This window comes from Marmota monax, unplaced genomic scaffold (genome assembly GCF_021218885.2).
Source record: "Marmota monax isolate L192 unplaced genomic scaffold, Marmota_monax_Labrador192_F-V1.1 WCK01_AAM20220418_F8-fsc00004, whole genome shotgun sequence".
Taxonomy (NCBI): Eukaryota; Metazoa; Chordata; class Mammalia; order Rodentia; family Sciuridae; genus Marmota; species Marmota monax.
This window is the reverse complement of record NW_026692881.1, coordinates 32,822,452-32,849,075: the sequence shown is the minus strand read 5'-3', so window position 1 is coordinate 32,849,075 and position 26,624 is coordinate 32,822,452. Positions and strand designations below refer to the sequence as shown.

Sequence of the window (26,624 nt, the reverse complement as noted above, 5' to 3'; positions counted from 1 at the left end):
AGCAGGGATGCAGAGAGGCTTATCCATCATCTACCATCATCTACGTGTCTGTGAGCATCCACACGGGCATGCGCAAATTCACACAGGCACACGCCCTTAGGTCGCCAAATATCTTGCAATCTGCAAAGGACTCTTCAGCACCAGAGACCAAGCACTGAATCCCACAGGCACAGCCTGGGTGGAGGGCAATGAGGTGCCTGGCTCCAGAGCTTGCATGGTCCTGTGTCCCAGGGTGAGTGGGGCATGTCTGCAAGGTATAAGAGGAAAGCTGGGGGAGGCCCCATTTGGAAGCAGGGCTTTGGGGGCCTGGGTTTAGCTCCAGGTCACTTTCCTGAAGCCCCTGGGACGTTGGTCTTGGGGCGGACTGAGGGGGGCCAGGGCAGGTGTCTAATTAGAATCATGCTTGGTGACACAGCGGACTCATTTTGGACCCTTCCTAATGACCTTCCTCCTTTCAGGGGGCTATCTGCCTGCCCCCCCAGACCCCTACTTCCATGAGGCCTCCCTAGCAGTGTCGAGTGCCAAGCTCTGGCCACCCCCAGAATGGGGTAGGGGCTGCAGAGAGCTCTTCGGAGGCTGCACCTAGGGTCCCATGTGCCACCTTGGCTGGCTAGGGTCCACCAAGGAGTCAGCAGGGGCCTTGACTACCTCTGACCAGCGGTGCTCTGTGGTTGGGGGCCCAAGGGAAGGGTCAGCATGCGACAGGAGCAGGGCCACACTCACCCATGTAGCCGACCGTGCCCACCCGGCCGCGGATCAGGTCTCCCTCAGGGATCTTCACAGCCAGCCCCAAGTCTGAGATCCTGATGTGGCCTGTGGGGGACAGCAGGGTCAGCGGGCTTCTGGACAGCTGTGTGGGAGCTTGGTCCACCTCAGCCACAATGGCGAGGCACATGAGCTCTCAGTTTTCCCTCTGTCCCATGAAGATGTGACCCTTGTCTGCCTCTCAGGGTGAGCACAGGACCCGGGAGAGGCCAGGCATGACGTGCCGTGGGTGAACTACACTTTTTAGGAGTAAAACACAAAGATGCAAAAGGATGCCGGGATCTGGCTGGGCGCTGGCCGACCTGCCTCATAAAATGCCCTAATGGGCTTTCTGGAAGGCTGAGGTCGCAAAGTTTAAAATGTGCTGGCCTGATTCTGGGATTGCTTCATGGGAAAAATATGAGATTCTCCTGACATTTTGCAACAATTTGCTTAAGGGGAAAAAATTACAAAGCAATTTGGGAAGCAGCTCCCTGCCCTGCCTGGTTGGTTTTTGGAGGTGGTTTGTTTTTTTCCCTTCAGAGAAAAAAGGAGAGCAAATGTCTGGAGATGGAGCCCATCAGAGTCCTCAGAGTCCAGTACGGACTCAAAGACCCAGGAGGCGCCCACTGAGAGCACCAGCGCTGCCTTTGCCTCACCACAGGCAGGGTCATGGCTACATCTTACCCTACAGGAAGGAATGTGTCCCTCCGCTTTCTGCCTGTGGATACCAGGGCCCCCTGCAGCCTAGACCTCTGCAAGACCCAGTCCAGAGAGCAGGTGGGCGTGGGCAGTCAGCAGTGGGAGCTCAGTGTGGGCGGGGCCCTGAGACTGGCATGGCTCTGGGCCCATCCACAGAGGACCAGCAGGCTCCGGGACACCCCGCTTCTCCAGGCACAGCACCCCAAATAGACCTCTCTCCAGGGGCCTGGGGCATGCAAGAGGCCTGGGTTCTGCTCCCTGCTCCCCACTGATACCACCAGCTGAGATTGGCAGCCTGGCTCCTTGGAGCCTCAGTCTTGTCACCTATGAAATGGGCACTGAGACCCCACCTTCTGTGGAGATGGGAAATTCTGGTCAGGTAGCAGGTGTGGGAGGCTACATGGTCCTCAGGGGTTACTGAGGCTGCTCTTGCTATCCCTGTGCTCACTCCCAGGAGAAAAGAACGATGGTAGCAGACAAGCAATAACACTTAGCAGGCTAACAGGGGCTCCCCACGGCTGTCCCCCCCTAGGGGGGAAGGCAGTATGCTCCTGGTTTTCACGCAGAGCAGGGAAGTTTCGTGTAAGTGTCTGTCAGCGTCTCCGAAATGCCAGGCTCCTCACGCAGTGCTCTCTGTCCCTCTGGGCCAACCCACGATGTTTCCTCACGAAACAGAAGCTTTGTCCACACCCACTGCCTCCCCTGGCCCAGGACTGAGAAGCTGGAGTGAGGTCTTCCCATGGCCTCTCCTCCAGCGGCCCTGTGGCCAGAACCCTGCAGCCATCTCCCAGAACCCTGAGCCCGACTCACCATAGTCGTCCAACAGGATGTTTTCAGGTTTCAGATCTCTGAAAGGGAATGACAAGAGGCACCTGAGCGTGCCCATCCTGGGCAGCAAGGACAGACTGGCACCTGGACTGACCCCTGGGTAACTAGGCCCGAGCACCCCAGGGCGTCCCCTCCCACCTCTGGGCTCTGACCGGCTGGTCTCTCTAGGTCAGGTTAATCTTGGGGTTCTTTATCTCCTTCCAGTAACTTAAGACAAAAGCTGCTGTTTGCCACAGGCATCTTCCTGCCCTGAAGGGTGACTGGGAAGGTAGGAAAGGCCAGTCCTGGCACCTGACCACATACTGACAGCCCCCAGGGCAAGGGAGACTGGCTGGTGTGGTGACAGACCCTCTTGAGGGCTGGGAAGACCTGAAGGTCCTGGGAATGAAGAAAGAGAAATCACTGCATCCAAAGCTCCCGCTGAGCCACTGGGGAGAGAGAGCTGCAGGGGAGAAGCTGGGGCCCTGGTAAAGACCCCTGTGGGTAGGGCTCCAGGAGGCCCACATATTCCTGCCCCAGCTGGGCCACAGCCAGGGGGAAGCAAGCCAGAGGGTCACATGCAGGTGCTGCTGCCTCATCTATTCCCAATCCTGCCTCCTTTATGCAGGAACTTGCTTGAAATTAGGAGAACCACTGCCTTCCCAGAATGGGGGACAGGCATCAGAAGCTTCTGGCTTTCCTAGTAAAGGGTAATACCCCAGAGAGGGGTGCACACAACTCAGCTCTGCCTTGGGAATGACAATGGAGCCCATCTGGATGGGGTTCCAGTTCCCAAGCAATGGGCTTTGTTTATTTAACTGAAGGCAGCTGTCCTTATGGGGAGTGGTTAATGTACCCAAATCCACTGGGCAGCCTCACAGAGTGATAATTAGTGTCTGTGTATACTTGTTCATTACGAAATAATGTTGTTGCTATTGTTATTTACATTGTCTTCCTTTGATGTGTTAACAATTCCAAATAAGGACAAGAGACACCTCCTCAATAAACCAGCATCTGCCTGGCTGGAAGAACAGCTCCCCAGGGGCATGGGCCAGAACCAAGTCCACACAGAGGGTCAGGACCCCAGAAGAGCAGGGTTCTCTGCCTCCCTAGAAGAAGGGGAGCTGGACTTGGAGGGCTCTATTTTCCGTTTTCTTTCTTTCTTTTTTTAAGCAAAAGGCAATCAAGTGGAGGATTCTTTTTTCCAACCCTTAAGGAAAATGTTCTCTTTTCACTTGAATAAAAACAAACAAACAAAAAAACACAAGCAAAGAGATGGGATAGGGGAGGGCTTGTCACCAAGACCATTCTTTCCGGTTCCCAAAACTTTCCTGGACTCCTCAAATGGCTGGGGCTCTACACAGAGGTCTTCAAGCTGGGACCAGGAGGGTCTGTGGGAATGTCAGTGTCCCAGGCGCGGCCAGCCCCAGGGCTGTGGTTGCTGACATCATTCTCACCTTCCAGGAGCCTCCCGTACATTTTTTAGACAGATGATGGTGCAAATCAGTTTGCTACAGTGATGTGATTCCACTAGATCCACTGGTAAGTGTTCAGTTTCAAAATATCAATATTTGCCACTATTTAAACACGTGTTGGGATATTTCAATGTCAAACCATAATGAATAGGGGCAAGCTGACAATTTCAACGTCAAAAAGCAAGGGGCACAGAGGTTTTCAAGTTTCTTTGTGGAGCATTGTGAGCAGCGAAGTCTGCTGCTGACCCTGAGGAGAATCTGGACACATGGCCCCACAGTCCAGGGCCCTGTGGCATTGAGGTCCGTGCGGAGAGTGATGAGCACAGGGTGCTTCTCTGATGCCTGCCCCTGGGCGGCCTCCCTCTCTAAGCTTCCTGGGGCTGATTCCCCTGAGCTTCCTGGGGCTGGGCTTCAAGGACAGGGGTTGTGGCCCATTGACCTCAACTTGGGGGAGCCGGGGCTTGGGGAGCATCATTTCACATGCTTGGCTTCCCTATACTTTGGAGGCTAGAGAACATACTGGAGAGAGCCCTCCTCACTTGCTCGGTCCTGGGGATCCCTGGGGCTCCACGGTGGGAGGAGACCATCTGACTCCTGCATCCTCACTTGTGCTGACCTGGTGCAGGGCCAGCCCCACCCAGTCAGACTCCCGGGAGCACAGCTCACCTGTAGACTGTGTTCTCGCGGTGCAGGTCTTCCAAGCCGCAGAGGATCTCAGCTGCATAAAACAAGGCTCGCTCCTCCTCAAAGCCAGGGTTCCCCATGTTGTAGATGTGGAACTTTAGGTCGCCCCCATTCATGATGGTTAGGACCAGGCACAGGGCATCCTTGGTCTCATAGGCATAGGCCAGGTTGACCTTGGAGTGCAAGAGCAATCATGGTGAGCTCATGGCAATCACCACCCACTTCTGTCTCCCTTCTCAGGTTCCTTGAAGCTGGAGGCAGGTGGTGGAGGCTATCTGCACCCTGAGACCCTCTTAGTTACCTTATCTGCTTCCCCTCTTGGCTGATGAAGGACTTAAACTTGACTCCTTCTAAGTGGTTCAAGGTGAAGGGGACACGGGGAGGAGAGAGGTAGGCCAGCACCGTGATCTTCCTGGATTCCTACCCCAGAATGGTGTCTGTGCTTTCCCACCACAAAAGCTTCTGCATTCATTAGTTGGTTAGAACTGGTATTGTCTTTTTGGTTGGTCAGGAAGGTGGGACTTGGCTGCCCTTTGGGTTGTAAGGACCCATTATCTCAGGGGTGAAGGGCTAGGAAGTGGCCAGTAGGGCTTTGGGGAGTGGAAGACAGCCTGGCCAAACTTTCTCTTGCAAGCAAGACCTGCCATGTCCACCTGCCAAGGGAGCCACTAGGAGAGGTAGATTCCAGATACCCAAGGCACTACGGATTGGGGCCATGGGGTAACTGGAGAGGTGGGCAGTGTTAGGGTTGATTGGAAATTACAATGGGTGGAATTCCTTCTTCTCCACTTAGAGAGTTTGCACAAATAAAATCTGAGCACTGCAGACCGCGCCAGGGAGAGGCTGGGCCATCAAACTTGGAGGGAAACATCAGGAACATCATTCATTTCTGAGGAAAGGTGACAAAATGGCAGCGGAGGGAGAGCAATCTTGTAGGGTTGTGTTTCTGTCACCAACTGCTGCAGGTACAACTCAAACCTGCCCAGGTGGTCCCGGGGAAGGGCTCCTGCCACAGGGCTATGGTTTGCGTGAGCATCTTCAAAGGATCATGTGTTTGCGGCTTGGTTCCCAGGGTGGCGCTATGGGAGGTAGTGGGACCTTCAGGAGGAGGGGTCTAGCTGAAGCCCTGGATCACTGGGGGTATGCCCTGAAGGGTGCAGTGGGACCCAAGCCCGGTCTCCCTGTTTCCTGGGTGGTTTTCTTCACCATGAGTTCCCACTAGAGACCAAAAGCAATGGGACAACGTGATCTTAGACCAGAACCTTCAGAACTGTGAGCCAGAATAAATTTAAGTGCCTCAGGAATTTCACTTTGGTGATGGAAAGCTGAATAATAAAAAGTGTCACAGTGGAACTCCCTGTGGGCACAGTGAATGAGACACAGTCAAGGAAGGTCTAGCCATCAAAACTAATGGCCCGTGAGGAGGTGTCAGCCCGGGTTTGCCAGGCACAGGGTCCTTTTCCTGGAAGTGGACCCCCCAGCACCACCCCTCCATGGGCAGCTTCGAGGGGGCCATCAGCAGTCAAAGAGGCCTAGGCCCAAACTGGCAGGTGTTGGTTATCCACCTCCTCCTGTGAGGTGCCATGGCACTGCCCACCTCTTCCCCCTGGACAAGGCTGGCGGCTGGGGGCAACCTGAGATGAGACTCAGAGACCCAAACTTCTGTCCCCTTTGACTATCACTTTATAAAACCACCTTCCTGTGAGGGATGACCAAGGCACTGGGCTGATGTGGTCTCTCCTCTCACAGTTGGCGGGAGTTTAACGGGGACAAGCTTCATGGACAGCCATTTGGGAACAGCCATCAAATGAAAAACCTGCATACCCTCTGCTACGGCAATTCTTCACCAGGAACTGGAGTGCTACGGGGACGTTCACAGGTGTCCACCCAGAACCCACCAAAGGAGAGTTCAAAGACGGATCCTGCAGCATTGTTTGCAGTGGTTTAAAACGAGAAGTGATTTCCGTACAGTTCATGGTTTATCTTTTCCAAGCAATCATCCAAAAAGAGGTGAACTATTGGTGTGGATAAAGGGAGAATACAATTTAAGAGGAAAACGTACCATAAGGTGTATGAGAAGGGGGCTGGGGTCAGAGCTCAATGGTAAAGCACTTGCCTAGCACGTATAAGGCACTGGGTTTGATCCTCAGCATCGCATAAAAATAAATAAGGGTATTGGAAAAATTGTGTCCACTTACAACAAAAAAATTTTTTAAAAGATGTATGGGGAGACACTGCTAGTTAGAAATAATAAAGCCTGTGTATGAATAAAACATGTCTGGAATGATCTCTCAAAGAGGGAGGCATTTATTTTTATTGTGTACCCTTCTGTGCTGGTTGCATTATTACCTTGTACATGTATTAGTTCTTAATAACATGTTACAGAGACCAAGTATCAATGTATTCCTCCAAACTTCCCAGCCTCCTCTACAGCTAGCTTGTCCCTTGAGGTGACTAGTTCATGTGGAATGTCAGTCCAGTTGAGCACTAAAAATTTCCTGGGGAGACCCACCCCCAGCACTCCCTCCAAGCTTCAGATGGAGTAGATGAGATGGCGGAGAGTGGCCTGATCTGACTGGACTTGATGTGGTTGACAAGATAACTTATTGTTTTCAGCGACTTAGAGTTGGAGCTAATTTGTCACTGCAGCAAAGCCTAGCCTAGACCACCTAACATGATACACACAAACAAAATGGTGTCTCCCTAAGAAACTCCACCACGATGGTCTCCACCATGATGAAACCAGTCTAGAGGGTCTATAGGACCCAAAGATCCTTTTGATTGAGCCTGAGGTGAACTTATTTTGTTCACTAAGGAGTTTACAAGGTGGTCCTGGGGAACCGAAGTCTCAGGCTCACATGCAGAGGGTGTCCAGGCACTGGGCAGGGCTGGAGACAGGACAAAATCAGCCATGACTGACCTACAGCTTTCTTACTTCCCTGGGGGTGGGACCTGCCACACTGGAATACCACCCACCAGTAGGTGAGGGGGGTCTGGGTTACCAGAAGCACGGGCCTGTTGTTGGGCCCTGGACACTCACCACGAACTGGCTGTTGACCTTCTCGAGAATCTGCTTCTCATTGAGTGCCATGGACTCCCCTTTCCTCTTTTTGATCCTCTTCTTCTCCAAGCGCTTGCAGGCATACATTTTGCCTGTGGCCCGAACCTGGCAGGCACAGACCTGAGGTGCGAGAGAGACACCAAGGTCATGGGCACTGTGGTCTGCCTAGGCCCCTCCTCGGCAGGGCTGCAACGGACAGATCAGAGCCAGCTGGGCTTCCTGTGGGTGCTGCAGGCCCACAGGACCCACAGTACACCTGGCTGTACCCACTGCTGTCCTGGGCTCTGCCCTTGTGACCTGGCCTCAGGGCCCCTTGCTGTCCCCTTTGACTGCTTAGGAGGATCCCGGTCCTCAAAGAAACAAAATGGGCCATGCACACATCAGTTAGATGATTGGCAGAAGCTTCAAATGCTGCCCTTGTCTTAGAGGCAACTGAGTTTCTTCTGCCAGCCACTGGTGGGGACGGTCGGTTTTGGGGACAGTGAAGGGAGACCCTGGAGAACCCTGACTTCATCATTCAGATCTGGGAATGGGGCATTTGGTTTCTAGCCCTAGTTCTGCCCCTGATTGGCTATGTGACCTTGGCCAGGTCACCCAACTCTTCTGCACCTCAGCTTTCCTCATCTCAAAAATGGAAGTAACAAGGCTGGCCTCACACACACTGGGTCACATAACGCCCAGCGAGATCTGGATTCCCACAGGACAGCGCATAGCCAGGCATCGTCCAGACAGGCAGAGGCTGAGCGGCCCCCACCTCCCTGCCTCTCCAGGGAGGCCCGCTCCCCACCCTCCTTCCCACCTCACACACCTCGTGTACCCCAAGGCATGGATCCTCCACCCTCCCTCACTGCCACCAGGGGACCCAGGGCAGAGCTGTCCCTGCCCCAAGCCCTGCTTAGAACTTCAGGCCCACCCAGGAGGGACAGGCAAGGTGAGCGGAACCTGAGCTGAACCTCAGTAGAGAGCGCGGGTGTGCACTCACCTCCCCGAAGCCCCCTTTCCCGAGTACTCGATACTGCCTGAACGTGTTTTTGGTCACTGGTTGCCTGGAAAAGAAGCAAGAACCCCAGGTTGGTCTCTGGAGGTAGGAGTCAGGATCCATAAGAAATAGATGAGGGAACCAAATGCAGAGCCTGCAGGCCTCACCCTTCCAGCAGGGGCCACACCTCCTGCCCTGGCTCCTTGCAGGATCCAGAAGACCCAGCCTCACGAGGGGCAAGGCTGCTGGCTTCAGGTCTGCTCCTGGGACTCTGGGACAGTCAGTCCCCAACCCTCCACCACTGGGAACCCTTTATCCTATTTCCCCCATTGATCCAGGATCCGGGAAGACCCTGAACGTCCAATGTATTTATGAAGTAATCTCCACTTTGTGTCCCCCGACTCCCTGTTTCCATTAGCAAAGCCACTTAGAACATCTACTCAGGCAGGACTTCCGGTCACAAGGACAGTACTCCGAGGAGTAACCCGTAGAGGGTCATGCAGTCGCAGCTAAGGACTCCACGGTGCCGGGAGCTTACTTTTCTTTCCTGGCCTTTTGGCTACAACTAATTAGCTTAAAATGTTAAAACTGGCTCTTGGATCCCCAGGACTATTTTTGAGTGCCCTGCTCCCCAGGAGTCCTGACCAGGGCAGAGGTTGGAGTGAGACTGAATTGGGCCAAAGAACTGGGTCAGTAGGAGAAGGCCAAGCGAGCTGGTGGCCCAGCATGAGGCACGATCTGAGAAACCCTATCCTGCATGGAAACCCTTCTTGCTGCTGGGGCCTGAAGAGGGTTTGGATTTCACTGGAAACCACGTCCTCAGCAGTGCAGTTCCTTTCTTGGATCAACTCTGAAAACCAGGCACCCTGCTCCTTGTCTCCAAGGCACGTGCTGTACCTCCCTGCTCTGTTCGCTGGTGGTTCTGCAGGAAGTGGGGCAGGTCCCCACTGGAAGCACAGAGATGCTCCCTCGGCCGTGCTTCTTCTTCCACACAAGAGCGGCCTGGGCAGCCTTGGTGAAAACCTGCCATGTGCCCGCATCCGCCACACGGCCCTGGGAGCCTTTCCTAGAACAGCCCCCAAAACCACATGAAGGCGGCCGAGGCCTAGCAGTTTATGATACATGGAGAACAAACAGCCGGTCAGTGCCACCGCAGAGCTCCTCTGCGAGGGGGAAATAAGTGTAATACAATTTCCCAGGAATTTCTTGGTTAACCTTGGGAGGGAAAAAAAATCCCTTTAATATTTCAACAGTACAGCACCAACAGGCCAGGATCTTGTTTAGAAAAAAAATGAGGGGAAGGCAGGGTGCTGTCAGTCATTAAGCCGGGATCCTGCTTCATGAGTTCGGAAAATGTAATGCCTTCCAGAGTGAGTGCTTAACTTCTGGGGTTCCCAGAGTGACAATGCTTGCTTGAGTGCTACATCCTGCACGTGGGCTTATGTCACCCTCATGCTAACCCCAAAAGGTGCTGCTGTCCCTGTTCTACAGAGGACAACACTTAGGCATTGAGAGGGGGAATGGGATGCCCAAGGTCGGGCCGGTAAGTGGTGGGGCTGGCACAGGGGTGTAGGCAGTCATCTGCAGAGCCTCGTTCCAACCTGCACTGGTACTTGGGAGGGCTGGGGCAGAGGGCCATGTGTTACCCAGCCCAGGGCTCCAGGAAGGGCAGGATGAGTGTGCACCCCATCAGCCTGTCCTGTGAGCTTCAGGTGGGCTGCGACTGCAGAATCAGACACAGAGAGCTGAGGGCCGTGGTCCTGGTCATGACTGCAACTGTGCCCAGTGGTGTCCCTCCTGCAGCCAATGGCTGACTTCTGTTGAGGATTAGCCTGTTGAGGATCTAGCACATGCTAAACTCCTCTTATCTCACCCTCACCCCAAGACTACGAGGCAGGCATTATTGTCCCCATTTTACCAGTGAGGAAATCGAGGTTTGGAAAAGTAACCCAGCCTTGTCGAGGCTCCTTGGGAAGAGAGTCTGAAGCAGGACTCAGACTGAGTTGGGTACATGTGCAGGGTGGCCAGTGGTATCATCGGGTCAACAGAGAAGGCCACCTCTGGTCTCTCGGTCATCCCCACTGGTCAGGGTGGAGAGAATGGCCCACCCAGCTGCACAAAGGGCACGTTCCTGCTGGGCTTCCTGAAGTGTGCTGGGCTTTGAAGGGGCTTCTGTCTTGCAGCTTCTGAGCTTCTGAAGGGGTTGTGGAAGGGGACACTCCCACCTCACCTACCAGCTTAGCTCAGCATGGATTTAAGTAGCTATCACACCTTTCTCCAAATCCTGGAACACTGTAGATAACTGGGCAGTGGGCTGGGGGTCCTGGGCCAGGGTCTCCCCTTGGCTGCGCTACTGGCTTGCTGGGAGATAAGGCAAATCAGGTCCCCTCTATGTCTCTCCTTCCTTATCAGTCACAGTGAGGCCACATCTGCCCAAGTGACAGCCATGCATATGAAAGCATTTGAAGAGAATGAGACATCAAATAAACCATTAAGAGACTCCCTGTCTCATCTCATTAGCGAGATGGAAAACTAAAGAGGGAAGCCCCCGCTCACTCACTGAGGGGAGCAGGCACAGTGCTGAGGACGCTGGGGAGGAGCTGGGGAGGAGCAGGCGTGAGCTCGGGAGCAACTGGAAATCGGGGGCGGCAGTTTCAAAGGGCAATTTAACAGTCCCTCACAGTTTGCAATCAGGTGACTTTTGACTCAGAAACTCCCGCTAGGAATTTCTATGGCTGTACTTGCAAAAGTACATAAAGATTTATGTTCAAAGCTATTCATTATTTCGGGGAAGGTTGCATAAAAACTTGAGAACAAGTGTCCGTTAAGGGCACTGGGCAAAACAAAGAGTGTGCAACTACTTCAAAGACTCTGGTAGCTCCAATTTGCTAGCAAAGAAAGAATTCCCAAAGAGAGTGAGCCAGAGAAGCAAGAACAAGGTGTTGAGTGTGTGTGTGCATGTGCGCAGTGTAATGCACACACTAATAAGCACAGGGCTTTTCTAGAATCCCCAAGAACTTAATTAATGAGAGGAGGATAGCTAATTTTATTGTACCCATGGGCCACGGGGGTAACCAGCTTTTATATGAATCCTCAGATGGAACCCTGAGCCTGCTGCTCCCACTCACTCCTCTCACGCACAGGGTGTGGGGGACTCACCTCTCCAACCATTTCCACTGGAGAAAGCGATCAAAATACATGCTGTCCAGATATTCGTGGAATGGCTCTCCGCTCAGGTAGTCATGGACAGACCTAGCTCAGAGAGACAGAAGGATGGGCATGTTATAATCGCAGACTTGAAGCAGCCAGGTGGGGCTGTACCTGCAGCGTAACAAATGCAAACCATCGAGGCAGGCATCTGGCCAAAGGTCTTGTCATTTTGCTGAAACTGGATGATCCTGCAAACATGGTTTGGTGTCTGCCAGGTACTGGGCACTGTTCTAGGTCCTAGGATATGCGGGGAGCATGGGATGGGCATTGTGATTAGGGACACAAACAGTAAGTCACTAGCGTTAAACCAGCAATCTCAGAGTTATGTCATCGCCAATTAGGGGAAATCTCTCTGAAAAAGGGATCTGTGAGCTGAGGTGAGGACAGAGGCAGAATTACTGAGGTACAGGGAGGGGCTGGGACTCAGAGGTGGGGTGGGGGTGCAGAGTGGGGCTCAGTCCCTGAGGGCTTTGAAATTGATCCAGGACCAGTGAAGTCACTATGAGCTTTTCATGAGTGCAGCAGAATTTACTGGTAACCTGCTGTGGGCCAGGTGCCAGGATAGGCTCTGGGAGACTAGGACTCCTCTATATTCTTAGGCAAGGCCTAAGGGGGCCTGGCAGGGTTCAAACTTGGCTGCAGGCAGGGGTGGGCTTCTCCCCTTAAAAAGTGGGCCTGTTGTGTAAGGTGTTACACACCTGTAATGCCAATGGCTCAGGAAGATGAGGCAGGAAGATCACAAGTTCAAAGCCAGCCTCAACAACTTAGTGAGGCCCTAAGCAACTTAGTGAGACCCTGTCTCAAAAGAAAACATTAAAAATGGGCTGGGGATGTAGCTCAGTGGTTAAGCACCCTTAGGTTCAACCCTGGTACGCACGCGCACACACACACACACACACACACACACACACAAAGCAACCCAGCATGCTAACCAACCCAGTCAGGTACTTGGAACCTGAGGAAGGGCAGGGACCATGAAAGGGTGAGAGATGCCAAACTTGAACACGGCCAGCATGGGAGGCCAGGATGGCCCTTCCCTTGGGGTCAGAGTCAGGGTCACTAGCTGTGCCCCTGCCCAGTGTTAGACCCTCAGCAGCTTCTACAGAGCAGCCAGCAGGTGAGCCTGGCATCCTTCTGCTGCACTGGATCAGGTTGGGGGAGGGGGGAGGGGTCTCCTGAACATCCACCTTCACCATCACACCATTGCTCTTCCAGCTCTTCCCTGGCTCAGGGCACCCAAGTGGCTGGTTTTGTTGTTCAAGCTGCACCAGGGCCATCAGGGAGTCCTTGCTCACTTTGGAAACCCCAGGTACCTCGCATGTGGGGACACAGCAGTGCTTAATACCTGGGTGCTGAATAAGAGCCCACGAAAATACCCCAGGCCCAAGCAGCTGTGTGGGATGAGCTGGCTCTAGCCAGGTCCTAGTGGGTACAGGTTTCTGTGTGCCGTATCTGCTCACAGGCAGTGGTGCATGTGTGTGTACATACATGTGCAGTGCTAGGTGCACACGCCTTTGGAAGGTGCTGTGCAGGATGGGGTGCGGGCGTAGGTGGTGCCACTGGCTGGTCTCGCTCCCCCTGGGGTAGACGTAGGGGCTGCAGACAAGGGGCTGGGTGCTGGGAAGGCTCCTGTGGCCCACCCTGCATCAGCGGCAACTGACTTGACTGGTGGCAGAGTGGGGGTTGGGGGCTGGAAGGATTTCCAAGCCACAGAAGCAGGGTCAATTTTTGCACATTCCTCTGTCTCAACAGCCTGGAGGAACACTTGTTTTCATCTTTGTAGCAGATATTTTCTTTGGACTTGGTAACCTGGTATCTCATTCCCTTTGTGAAAAGTGTAGTCATCCACTTATTCACAGAGGACTTGTTTCGACAGCACCAGTGGATGCTGGGATCTCCGACAGTGTCAAACTCTGTGTGTACTCTGATTTCCTCATATATACCTACCTGTGATAAAGTTTAACTCATAAATTAGACACAGTAAGAGGTTAACAATAATAACTAATGATAAAATAGAATAATTATAACAGTATACCATAATAAAAGTGATTTGAAATTTACAAATTATTTATTTCTGGAATTTTCCATTTAAAATTGCCAATGGGTCACTGTGGGACGTAAACTGCAGATCTGGGCGACTACTATGCACAAGCCATTAGGTGGCCTGGCTGGAGCTCTTGGGCTCTGAAGACCTGCTCTGGAGCTCGGCTACTGGTGGAGGGTTCAGGGTGGCACCTTCTGGGTGTCTTAATGCCCCAGCCCAGGGAGAAAGGTGGGCCTGCCCAGGTATGTGAGAGGGGTGGAGCACTTACTGAGCACAGGCAGAAAAGAGTTCTTTGCCGGGCCTCTGCAGGAGTTTCGCCTCTGTCTGGGAGACCAGGTCTCGGCTAACTTGGGCGATGAACACCGGGGACTAGAAGGAGGAAGGAAAGGGAAATGGTGAGGGAGGAGGAAGGAGCCAGGGCTTTCCCATAGTTGCCAGGTCAGGGACCAGTCAGATCCCCAGGGAGGTACACGCAGCTGCCAGTCCCAGTGAGGCCCTTGCCTCCTGCCCACACCCCTGGCTTGGGCAAATGGGCAGTGTTCAGTGGTGTGGGAGGCTGCCGGGCCAGAGGACAGTGAGCACGCCCAGACTTAGGGTGCGATTTCTGGCTCTCACAGCCGTGTGGCTTCACAGAGGCCACCGAGTTCCTCTGAGCCTTGCTGCTCACCTGCACAGTGATCATCCCTATGGCTGCGACCTGGGGTCGGAACTGACAAGGTCTGCAAATGCACACAGCTGCAAAGAGCTGTGCAAGGGGGCCTCGGTGACTCCTAGTGAGCCCAGTGAGCTTGGTGAAGTCCCTGGACCACTCAGCCTGTTTCCCCTGAGGGCAAATGTGACAGGGATACCCAGGCTTGAGGTGCAGGTGTGAGAGGGTTTGCAATGGAAAGCCCGGTGGGAGGGGAGGCTATCCGAGCAGCTCTGGGGCTGGCAGACCTTCTGCTGATCCCAGGTTCAGAGCTGTGGAGCCTTTGGCTCAACCGTTCACCTCAGGACTCTCAGGAAGGTGACAAGAATAATCATTTTACCCAGAACAATCAATAAAACTTTCAGGAAAAGCTTCTGGCCCAGACCCTGGCATACAAGTTTGAGGTTGTGAAATTAATGTCACCACCGTCATTTCACTCTCCTAGGTTAGGCTGCTGGCCTGAGTCTTGGGTTTGAAAGGGTGGCTCTGAGCAGCAGCCCCACCCTGGGCGGGCCTCACCCACCCCCACCCTGCCCACTGCTCACCCTCCACCAGCTGTTCCCAGTGCTTGACTCACCAGCTGGCCTTTGAGGTGGGCTTTTAATAAATTACAGGGGAAATTGAGAAAAATTACCCGGAAAGCGCTCAGAAAGACGGGCGTGAACACATCTTTCTGCCCAAAGAATTGTTGGAGTTGGAAAGGCCTGCCTTCTCTCCCAGCTATGGAGATGTGACTACAGGGCTGATTACTTATCTAGGTCTTTGGGGCAGTGCCTCCTGGGGGCGTATAACCTGGGGGTGGGTGGGAGGTGGCAGCTGGCAGGTCCCTGCTGAATGAAATCAGCCGCTCATTTTCTATTCCCCACATTTCTCTATAACCAAATTCCTTCCTTCTTCTCTTCAGTCTTTCCCAGCTACACCCTCGGCAGGCTCACCCCTGCCCTGGGGTTCTCCCTCCTCAGGGAGCCTAAGAGGCTCCATCCCAGTGGGGGCAGCCTATGGGTGCAAAGCCAGTTACCCCAAGCACCAGGCTCCTAACACAACATCCCACCAATTTGCCATGGGCTGCCCTGGTTAGGGACAGCCCCCTGCCTTGAAAGGTCCCTTCCTCCTTGGCCTCCAAATCTGCCCTCTTGGAGAAAAGATGCTTCGTGCTGATGCTGCAGAAGGATCCTGGGACGAGGCAGGAGCCCCAAGCTTGTTCTGACCTCTGACCTTGGTCATTTTGTGGCTCCTCTGTGACAGGAGAGAGCTGCTCCTGAGACATAACCTTAGGCTCCTTGGAGATTTGAGAATTGGTGGTGGGGTGAGGGGTACACTTCTAAGACTTGGAAATTCTGTAGTTCAATCTCTTGGGAATCAGTAGCTCCAAGCTACTTCATAGTGATAAAGTATGAACAGGGCATGGGGGCACCCGCCTGTAATCCCTGGACTTGGGAGACTGAGGCAGGAAGATCACAAGGTCCAGGCCAGCCTTAGCAACTTAGTGAGACCCTATCTTAAAACAGAAAAACAAAAGGGTTGGGGGGTGCTCAGGGTGGAGCACGCCTGGTTTCAATACCAGGTACCAAAAAGTGATCAAATAAGGACAAACCATTGTCCAAGGGCAAATTTGCTTCAGGAAGAAGAGGGTTGAGGGCTGGAGCAGCCTTGGTGGGGAGGGCCCGGTGACGACACAGAGGGGTGCTCGATGCACATTTGTGAACAAGTGGGTGAGATGAGAGACGTGCTGCACCAGGATCTGACCTTTAACCTGGTAGGAATTAGCAAAGGCCCAACATGGGACACTCTGAAGCTGGGCCCTCTAAATCTGGGAACAAGCTCCTCATGCTGCAGCAAAGGGTGACAGGCTCAAGAGCACTGAGAGCGGAGCTTGTCCCTTGGCCTCCTGCATAGCATGGGGGACTAAATATGCAGATGTACATTTCCTTTTGTCTCCCTTTGCCACTTTTTCTCTTTAAAAAGCTTTGCTCCCCTGCAGCAGAGCCTTCAAGATGGAATTTTTTTAAAGTTTCTTCTATTTTTCTTCAAAGCTGGCTTTGAATAAAACCTATTTTCCGGCCAATTTGACTAAATATTTGTGGAGCTGTCAGCATGGTAGCCTCTTCCCCTGGCTGGTATTGGGCTGCTGGGTAACAAACAGATGCTGGGCATGTGGCTGTGGGGAGGAATGGAACCATTTTTGGGACCCGAGGTGCCCACCTGTCTGCACTTGGCTACACACGACCTTGCCAAGCCTCTGCCTTCACCTGCACCAGGAGGACCCACCTTCCCGCCACAGGCCCAGCTGGGGCTGACAGGGGGCAGGGGTGGGAAATGAAAAGGCAAAGCCAGTATGCCCCTGACATCAAAGTCCCTCCCTCCGTAAGACACAGATGCTATACGCACTGTGAGGGAGCGCCTCACGGGAAGTTCTTGCACTCCTTGGCCACCTTGGCCATGTGTGGTGACATACAAAACGGGCTAGGTGGGACTCGGTGGCCTTCAAGCTTTCCTTTCTTTCTGTTTTTAGCAGCAAGCTTTTCTCCTTTTCCAAATGAAATTTATCTCCTTATGTAGATCCAACATTTAAAATCAATAAAAGTAACCGGCAACAAGGGTTTACATAGAGTGAAGGCTGACCCTGGTCCACAATGCACGTAAGCACCTCCCAGGGGTTCTCACATTTAGCCTACATGACGGCTCTCTGAGGTACATATCAGCATGACGACCCTTTTGAAGACCAGGAAGCTGAAGTTCCAAAAAGTTAGGCAATTGGCCCAAGAACGCCCAGCCAAGAAGTGACAGAAGGGATCTAAACTGTGTGCCTTGGTTGGAGGTTTGAGGCCGTCTGGGCCTCCTCTCTCGCTTCCTTCCCTATCTCCCAGGAGGCTCCTTATGTAGAGCCAGCGTGAACACCAGGGCACTGCTGGGTCCTACCAGTAGAGGCAGGGGACATAGCTCAGGCAATGAGACCCGCACTAACTTAAGACAGAGATCATTATGGGCTGGAGCAATCTGGGAAAGGCTTTGTAGAAGTTGGAATTGAAGGCAATGTAAGACCTGGCCTCAGACCTCCCACCTGTCATCAGCCTCCCCTCTGCAGGCGAGGACAGCCCACTGTGCTCCCTTCTCAGTGGATGATAGGGGTGGCCCGGAGTCTAGAGGTGACCAATTCTGTGCATGAAGTCTCGCCACTCTCACAAGCCAAGCCCTGGCAGGGGAGTGAGCAGCAGATAATGCCTGTGGTTTCACGACCACTGCTTTAAACTCAGCCTCAGGCTTGACATGAAGAGATTAAATGATTCCAACTAAAACCCCTTTCAAGAGACTCCAGGGAGTGACAGCTTTCCCAACAAGATGGGAATAAGAAACTTCTGGCCAGTGTGAGCCTGGACCCGGAACCCAAGCCCCCCAAGGAGGCACGGCGAGCAGCTAATCCCAGGTGTGTTTCAGTGGAAACTGGGGTGTCTGATCCTTCCCCTCCAGTTTAGAGAAGTCCACTCTAAAGACAGAGCCAGTAAGAAGGCCCTCCACAGCCTGCAAGTGGGCCCGATGCACCCCTCAGGGGGCCCTGGGGATCTCAGCTGGAGTCACACTTGCCCTCCATCCCTGGGAAGTCCCTGCAGTTCTAGATCCCTGCCAGGAGGGAGGGGTGTATCCTGCAGGCCAGGAGGGCTGGTGTCCTCACTGCAATGAGGACTCAGTTGTGGACAGTGGACTGTCCTCTGTGGTGTGGCTGAGGGCCAGGCTGGGGAGGAAGGCAGGGGCTATGCTCCATATCAAAGATGGCCTCCTGATTTCCCTCTAAGCAGACATGCAAAGGTGAGGGCCTCCAGGCCCTTAGATGTCTTCATGGATAAAGGTGACTAGGAGTAGGGGCTTAGTGAAGTCGGCTGCAAAATTCCCCAGGGGTCTGGGAGCCCTCAGGCCCACAGTACTTTGAAGTTAAGGATGGTCTCCTCCTCCAGCTGCAGGCTTTGACTTTTAACACAATGGTATGACTAAAGCACCAAGTGTCCTTCCCTGCTCTCAGTGCTGGAGATGGAACCCAGGGCCTGGAGCACGCTAGGCCATGCTCTACCACTGAGTTGCACCCAGCCCTACCGAGGGTCCTTTGGAAGTTACAAAACAAGCTCATGATGGAGTAGCCCCCAAGGGCTGGAGGAAGGGCCGGAGGTTTCTCTGCTCAAGGGGTCCACCGTGAATACTTGGCCTTTTGATGGTCTTAGTAGCTGACAGCAGCCTGCCTGGCCCTGCTAGAAAGTCACTCTGGTGACAATCAGGATGACACCCAGCTGTCTTTATAAGGAGTCCTTGAACTGAGATAGCTTAAAACAGCATGATATGTCTCAGAGCACTGTTGTGTGTCCTTGGGACACTGACCAGAGAGTTTTCTCCCCGCTGGCCCGACTAGAAAGGACTTGGCTGCTGGAGGAACTGGTGCTGCTGCAGGTGGGCCTGGCGCTCTGACAATCCCCTCAGTGCCCGCTCTTTGGCTAAGGACCCTCCTCCACTCTTTCCCACTAATGCTGGGGAGGAGCAGGGTGGCATTAGAGCTTGGGTACAGTTCACCTGCTCTGAGTCTGTGCCTCTGGGTAAAAGCCCCTTCACCCTGAGGAGAAAGAACTGATCCTTCTCCTGCTTTGGGAATGAGAAATTGACCTTGAATCAGAGGATGTTGGGTTGCACTTGGCTGGTGGCCCAGGCTGCCAGGGGTTGCTGTGGGTAGAACAGACGTGACGTGGCTATCACTCTCCCCCAGGAATTCCTAGCTACCCTGTTCTGTCTTGCTGCCTCCGCCTGACTCCTCTGCTCTCCCTGATGCTTACACCATTGGTTCTGGGGATCAGGCAGCTCCCAAAGTCAGGGTTAACTATGATATACCTTTTCAGGCAGCAAGAGATGAAGTGTGCATGGGTAATTTTCTGGGCACTGCTGTGACAGAGAAAAGTCTTTCATGCCTGGCAGCGGATGATGTGGCTGTGTACATGGATCACTGTGTACCTTCACTCTTCTTTAGGCCCCTCCCCTCCCTTTGTCTTCCTCTTTCGTGTCCTCCGCTGCCGTGACCCTAAACTTCAGCATGCTGGCTAGGCAGACTTCTCTTGTCTTCTGCTCCATCAGAACAGAGCCTCTGCAATAGTCGGGCGCAGCAGGGGTGACCAGCAATGATTCAATGCACTGAAGGCCTTGGGATTTCTAGGGGACAGTTTGGGGTGGCAGTCTGGTTAGAGGGAAGAGTTAGGGGATGTCACTAAACTGCATTTGAATAGCAGTGGGTTTAGAGTGAACATGTGCTTGGTTTGGAGTGACTTCCTGGCTAAGAGGTTACACAAGGGGAGGTGACCTCACCCCAGTGCCTTTAGTGCAGCAATGGCTCAGTGCTTTACATTTTCATGTTCACAGAGTCAAAGGGCTTAACCCCAAACTGGAATTTCCAGGGAAATGCAGGCAGGCTGAGGAGGGAGGCAGGGCCTGGCCTCTGGAGGAAGCCACCCGCTGGGTTCTTTACTCTGTACTCAATCCCAGAAGCTCGTGCAGGTCACCCAGCACACCCAAGACTTCCCTCTGATGATGAAACGTCCCCTCTGTGTGACCTCACACAGAGGGATCCAAACCTCAGGGCAGCTGGCCCCCAGTTCAGCTCAGCTTCAGCCCTTGAAGCCAAGGCCAGGCAAGCCGTCGGCCCACGAGGTGGCACTATGGAGTCCCTGCACCACGTGCCTCCAGAGCCCAGGAAGACATTCTACCGCTGGACCAGCCTCCTGTCCTCCAGGAGTAGGGAGGACACAGGGGCATGCCTGAAATAGTTAGCAAGGGATTACTCTCATACCTGAGCAGTGCTCCCTCACACTAACAGTTGAGGGGAAAATGAGAGATCAATGTGGGAGGAAGCCCTCCCGGGGAGATGAGATGAGAACTGGCCCTTGGAGCAGAGGGAGGATTTATAGAGGAACCACACTGCGTGGCAAAGGCCTGGAGGCTGCAGGGAGTTGGAGCAGCAGGAGAAATGCTTCACAGTCGGGGACATTCATCTCCATGGGGGAAAACAGGAATGGCAGTGGCACATGCCAGTAATCTCAGTGACTCAGAAGTTGAGGCAGGAGGATCGCGAGTTCCAGGTCAGCCTCCGAAATTTAGACAAGGCTCTAAGCAACTCAGAAAGACCCTATCTCAAAATAGAAAAATAATAAGAAGGGCTAGAGTGTAGCTCATGGTAGAGCACTCCTGGGTTCAATCCCCAGGACCGTGAAATGGAAAATTAAAGGAAAACGAAGAATGAGAACACGGGAACTGCTGTGATAGGGTGCACCGCTATCCCAGGAGCTTTGGTCATCAGCCCTAAGGGGGACATCGCAAAGACTGCCGTGACCCTAAACTTCAGCATGCTGGCTAGGCAGACTTCTCTTGTCTTCTGTTCCATCAGAACAGAGCCCCCATGACTGTACCTGCTCTCCAGGGCACTGTCTCCCTCTGCACCACGAATGACTGATAGAAAGAAAGGACACCATTTTCTGCATCAGTGAGAAACTCCAGATGTCTGAGGCTCTTGCTCGTGAAACTCTCTTTCAAGAGGTCAGAGTGGAAACAGGATGAGTTATACTGGCTGGTGTCCTTGGAGGGAGCTGGAGCATGACCCAAGGACCAGGAAAGGCTAAGAGATCTGCCCCACCCCTACCCCACCCCCACCTCCTTGGTAGCCATCAATAATCCTCTGCATCATCCTCAGAGCCATCTGGAAACACAAGCCCTATACTTGTTCAGAGGTCAGGACCCAAGATGGGGAGGGAAGAGGGAGAGATCAGAGAGAACTCTCCGGGGAGGAAGCCCAGGGCTTTCCCCTTCAACCCACTCATGGCACAGATGGAGAACCCGAGAGAAGGGAACCCTCCCAGTTGCTGGCCCAGGCAGGAGCCAGGATCTGCATCTCAAAGTGCATGTGTGCAGGAAGGATTCTGAGCTGCAAGAGCTCTGGCCCAGCATTCCGGGAAGGACATTTCCATTTCAGTGGCTCATCCCCATTTCACAGGTCAGAACACACACCCAGCAGTCTTGACCTGATATTGCTCCCGCCCATCAGCTCCTCTCCATGCCCATCTCACTGGCCTGCTTTCAGGAATTCTCTCTCAGACTATTCAGCAGGGTCCTCACAGATCTCTGCTACTCCTTGTTCTTGCATTTGACACGACAGTCCCCAATGGAGTTTTTCTGCATCATACAGCATTGATGGTCCCTCTTGCCTACAGGATTGAGTGCAATGCCTGCTTGGGCCTACACCCTTCCTAGCTTCTTTCCCCTTTCTGCCCTCCACTCCCCATGATCTGGCCCCATATTGGCCAATTCCTGGGCAAGCTCTCATTAGTTCTCTAGAAGGAGCCCTTCCTACCCATCATGGCTTACCCAAATCCCACCTAGTCTTCAGACCTGCTTCCAATACAACCATCCCCAAGAAGACCCTGTGAGCAGTGAGGACCTTCACTGAATCCCACCACCCAGAGACACTGTCACAGCACTGCCATTGCTGCCATTTCATGAGCACCCACTTACCACACACTAGGTCTAGGAGCCTTATGTGGGTTGTCCTGTTTAATCCTCTCAAAGTCGATTTTATAATCATATCCATTTTACAGACGCAGAAATAGCTCAGAAGTTAAGTAACCTGCCCAACATCACACAGCTGGTCTAAGAGCAAAGACAAGATTCAAACTCTGGCAATCTGTGCACAGAGCCTTATCCCTAAGAAGTATCAGGTCCTTCAAGGATGCCATGTTCCTTCCTAGATAGCATGCAAGAGAATCTTGACCGTGGCCTTGAAAAGCAAGCCTTGTTTGGGGAGGGCTGGATAAGGAAGCACAGTGGATCCTCATGCTTTGAGAAACGCTGTTTGCAACACACATACACACACACACACACCAGTGTCCAACATATGTTTTGCTTCAATATACAGACACATCCCCCTGAAGAGCTCGGAGCTCATTAGCAATGGTTCTGCCAGTGGACAAAAGGTCAGTCCAGGAGACAGCCCACTCTATCTCCAGACGCAAGCACTTAGGGCTTGATGATGTGTGTATTTTCCTATGTGGGCAGCTGACATTCCCCATGTAAACTATTTGCAATTTCCCAATGTGGACAGCTTGGCTTTCAGGAAAAGCTGAGCAGGAGTGAGACAAGACTCTGGAAAAAAAAAAGGGAGGGGTGGTTCCCAGGAAAGGGAGCTGTTCTGTCCTGATGGACCAGAGTGAAAGCAGTTACTTCTGGGGACCCTTTTCTCCCCCAGGATGGAACGAGGCAGGGTAACTCCCACGACTGTACCCTGCCCACCCCTTGACCTGCGTCAGCCACGGGAAGCTTGGTTGTGGGCAGAGCAGGGGTGGGAATCAGGCATCCAGCAGGAGCCAGAGCTGGGGGCAGCTGTGCCCTGTGAGAGGGACAGCCCAACAGCCATGGCACTGGGTTTTCCCACCAATTTGTGCTTTGGTTGCTCTGCAGTAGAATGCTGGGAGGTGGGGCTTACTGTTGTAGGATCACGGACATGGAAACTGAGCCTTGGAGAGCTGGGTGAAGGGCAGGACTGTTGTTCCATTTCTGTCTCATGAGAAAGGAGTGCAGTGAGTACTCTGTAACCACCTGGAGACAGAACAGTCAGAATGGTGGACTCAAGATTCAAATCCAGGCCTTTCTGGCTCTAAACCTGGATTCTTTCCACTTTGCTGAAATGAACTGATGGTGTCCCTGGCACACAACCGACTTCTCAATATACTTGTTGAACAAATGTGTGTGTGTGCACATGAATGTATGTTCACAATGCAGAAGAAGGAGCCAGTCCTTTTCCAGTGCATCAGAAGTAACTTCATGAGGCCATCTGGTCTACCCTCTGCCTTGGTGGAGCTAGGCCAATCAGAGTTCTTTGGAAGTTTCCCAATCAGAACTGGATGGAGGGTCAGTGCACATCTCAGGTAGGAACTGTGGGCTGGAGGCTGGGGGAGAACAGGGAGCTGCCCTTGGGGGACATATTCTGGGTCCAGGGGTACCTAACCCAGGTACCGCCGTGTCTCTCATGGTTTCATTTGGTCATATGAGGAGGCCCCAGGCCCAACTTTCTAATAACTTCCCCTTTGAGCAACTGAAAGGTAAGAGCCTATCACTTGCTGCCAGGAACCAGGGATCAGGTGAGAGCAGGAGGTGGTGAGGCACGTGGGGCCTTGTTCCAACCCCGACTCCTGGCTTGAAATGAAACATGCTTGTACAATCAATCACAAGAGTTCAGAGGACAAAGGCGAAGTCTTGTTGACCAGCAGCCTCTGGGGAGCGTTTCCTCACTTGGGGGTTGATTTAAGGTCTGGCTGACAGGAAGAAAAAGCGCCGTTCTTCCACCTTTTTAATCAAAACCTCAGGGCCATGTGTTAAAGCCACTGCCGCACACCCTGGAGTCTGTCTGGAGTAGTTCCTCTCTCTATCCGTGGCGGCCAGGCAGGAGACACAATCCACAAGCCCCAAACAAGAACGGATCAAAGAAAAGAGGAGGGCTTTGTTTTCTGGGTCACTGGAGAGAAAATAAATCAGCTCAGCCACACGCTCACAAGCAAAGCTCCCTCCACTCTGGGTCTGATGTCTGTATCCGGCAGCTCTGGGCAGGGACACCCAACTGCTCAATACAGCGTCCTCACGGCCAGCCTGGTTGGTGGACTGCAAGGCCTGAGCATTGTGCCAGCGACACGGCCAGACACACAGCTGATAGCTGGAGGTGTGTGTGGTAGAAGATGGAAAAATAAAAATCTCCTCCCTGGGACAACATACTGTTCCTCTCCGAAGTCTTAAGGGAGGTGACACTCACTGCTTGCCTTGGAGGTAGGCACGGCCTCCAATCAGAAGTGGATTTACTATGAAGCACAGGAAGCTTAAGCTTTGAGGCTCTCAACTTGCGGTTCTGGGAGACACAGAATGTTCTAGGCAGGGAGGAGAACCCAGGTTTCAGCAGGGAGCATTTCTACAGAAATATTTCCAGTAAATCGAGGCAGTGGATGAAAAGGACCCAAATCTCCAAAGCTCCAGTAATTGTGATTTCTTTTCTCATCTCAACATTCGCTTTTGTATGATGTCCTATTCCCCACGTTGTTAATGCTCCACCTCCCTGGCTCAAAACCTGGATCTTCCCTTGTCTCCAATACAGAGCACTCAGTCTCACAGGGCCCTTCTCCAGATGCTTCCTGGAGTCCACCTCTGTCTCTGCTGGCCATCAAGCCTCTAGGAAGATGGTGCCAAATCTGCCATTTTTTCCTCTTCTTGATGAAAAGCTCAAAGACCTAGAGTTAGAGCTCTCTGTTGCATCATGTGGTTGGTGGAGGCGGTCAGGAAAAACACACCAACACTGTTTGGAAGCGTCCACTGCCCTAGGTAAGGCTCACAATTCCATTGTGACACAGGCACATGGCCACCACTATTTGAATAATGACCTCTTCCACCTCTTGATGGTGGCCTTGGGGATTATTCCAGGCACAAGAATGGACTTCCAGGGTTGGGAGTTGTCTTTGTGAGCAACAGTAGAGGAGGGGACACTGATGTGACAGATCAGGAGGATTCTGTGCTGGGATATGAGTCAGGTTCCATGAGTGTGCATTCTGGGCTCAGATCACGAGTTCTAGCCCAAGCACTGAAAAGACCAACTCAGTTGGCCAATGGCAAGAGTTCAAGGCCAATGTGGATTGTGGGCAGCCTGTCATTCCCGGGAGGGAAGGCTACAAAGGTGGCCTCATCAGACACAGGTGGCTTCCAGGCTAAATGAGGCTTGGCCCAGCCCCGAGGGTGAGGGCCTTTGACAGGCAGTGGGGAAGACCCTTCCATCCTCTGTCTCTGGGCATCTGCCTTGAAGGCTTCCAAGAAGACTAGACACTGGCAAAATTCATTTCTTCCTTATGCGAAACGGACACTTTCCCTGACAACTTTCAGATGGCAGATTGCCTCTGAGGACCCCCCAAAAGGTACAAGCAACAGAATGAGGGGTCACGAGGCCAGGAAGTGTCTGAACAAGCCCTGCTACTGGGGGGCAGTGTGCAATTCTAGCCCCTTCATGGGCCCTGCTGACCTGGCCACCAGGCCCCAGGCACTCCCTGCAAATCAGCCACAGCCCTTGCAAAGCAGAAAGCAGATTGGGCTCAAAAGACCTAGATGGGTATTTTCTTTGCTAGTTAAGTGGCTTTGCAGAAATCAGGATGAAGAATTTGTAGGGGTCGGAAAGTGAGAGAGGACATTTTTAAACAACGGCAGAATGTAACCAGGGGCCCTGAGAGCTGGACAGCTTTAATGAGAAGGAGAGGAAACTACATAGTGACCCTGACCCCAGCCTCGATCCTTGACGTCAAAAGCAAAAGATGATAATTAACAAAATGCGATGTGTCCGGACGTGGAGTGAGGGACCAGCCGAGCTCTGTCAGTTTGATAATCCCCGGTCGTGACCTGCAGGCCCAAAGTGTGCAACCAGAGAAGACGTGCTGTTTACACAGGCTGCACACAGGGGCTCACAGGCCCCAGAGCAGCTGTGAGCAGAAGGGATTTTCCTGGCGAGTGGTCTGTATGCAGCCACCTCTGCCACCACATGCAGGTACCTTGCAAGTGAGCTCTGGTCCCAAGGGGTAGGGTGCAGAATGCTCAGGGCAGGGAGTGTCCCTCAGGCTGCGTGTATGAGAACCGAGGGCACAGCCAGCTGACTTTCTGTCTTCTAGAACACCCACTGCTCTCCTCATCCTCAGGAGCCAAAGGAGCCTCATTCTGAAATGGGGTTGGATTTTTCTCCAGTGAAGATTTCATTCCAGGGGCTTTGGGATGAAGGAGCAGCAGAAATATCCTCAGATCTGAGGAATTCGGCCACATCAACCCACTTCCCTATGAGATGTCATTTCTCTGCCCAATGTCCATGGGTGGGGTAGGCTACATGGGAAGTTGGCCAAACACAGGCACCACAGGGACCAGCATGCTGTCCATCCAAGACAGAGCCAGGGACAGGGAGCCCTCAGGAAGCCACTCCGAAGAGGAATTCTGGGCAGGAAATACCCTACGCACAGAAGTGCAGGGGTCAGAGGCACAGCCTGCTCTGCCAACATCTAGGGACATCAATTTTCTGACCTGGAAGGTCATGAGAAAGGAAAGAGGACCTGGAGGGGCCTGCTGTGGCCTGCTATGAGGAGCCCCAGTGGGCACGTCAGCCTTGAGGGCACCTTAATGAAATCAGGATGTGGGTGAAGACAATTTTT

General features: G+C 53.1%; 1 protein-coding gene across 3 annotated transcripts in view; it reads right to left on the bottom strand.

The window, feature by feature from the left end:
- Positions 1-26,624, bottom strand: part of Grk5 (G protein-coupled receptor kinase 5) — a 189,829-nt gene that overhangs the window by 11,310 nt on the left and 151,895 nt on the right. For 2 of the 3 annotated variants that reach the window (XM_046449824.2, XM_058581335.1), the window contains exons 5-11: positions 13,975-14,075; positions 11,612-11,704; positions 8,456-8,519; positions 7,453-7,593; positions 4,395-4,585; positions 2,257-2,294; positions 724-813 (exon numbers count right to left, since the gene is read on the bottom strand). In XM_046449824.2, coding sequence (XP_046305780.1) covers positions 724-813; positions 2,257-2,294; positions 4,395-4,585; positions 7,453-7,593; positions 8,456-8,519; positions 11,612-11,704; positions 13,975-14,075 — 718 coding nt within the window. Of the gene's footprint in view, positions 1-723; positions 814-2,256; positions 2,295-4,394; positions 4,586-7,452; positions 7,594-8,455; positions 8,520-11,611; positions 11,705-13,974; positions 14,076-26,624 lie in introns of those variants that run through there. The other variant, XM_058581336.1, reaches the window with a different exon arrangement.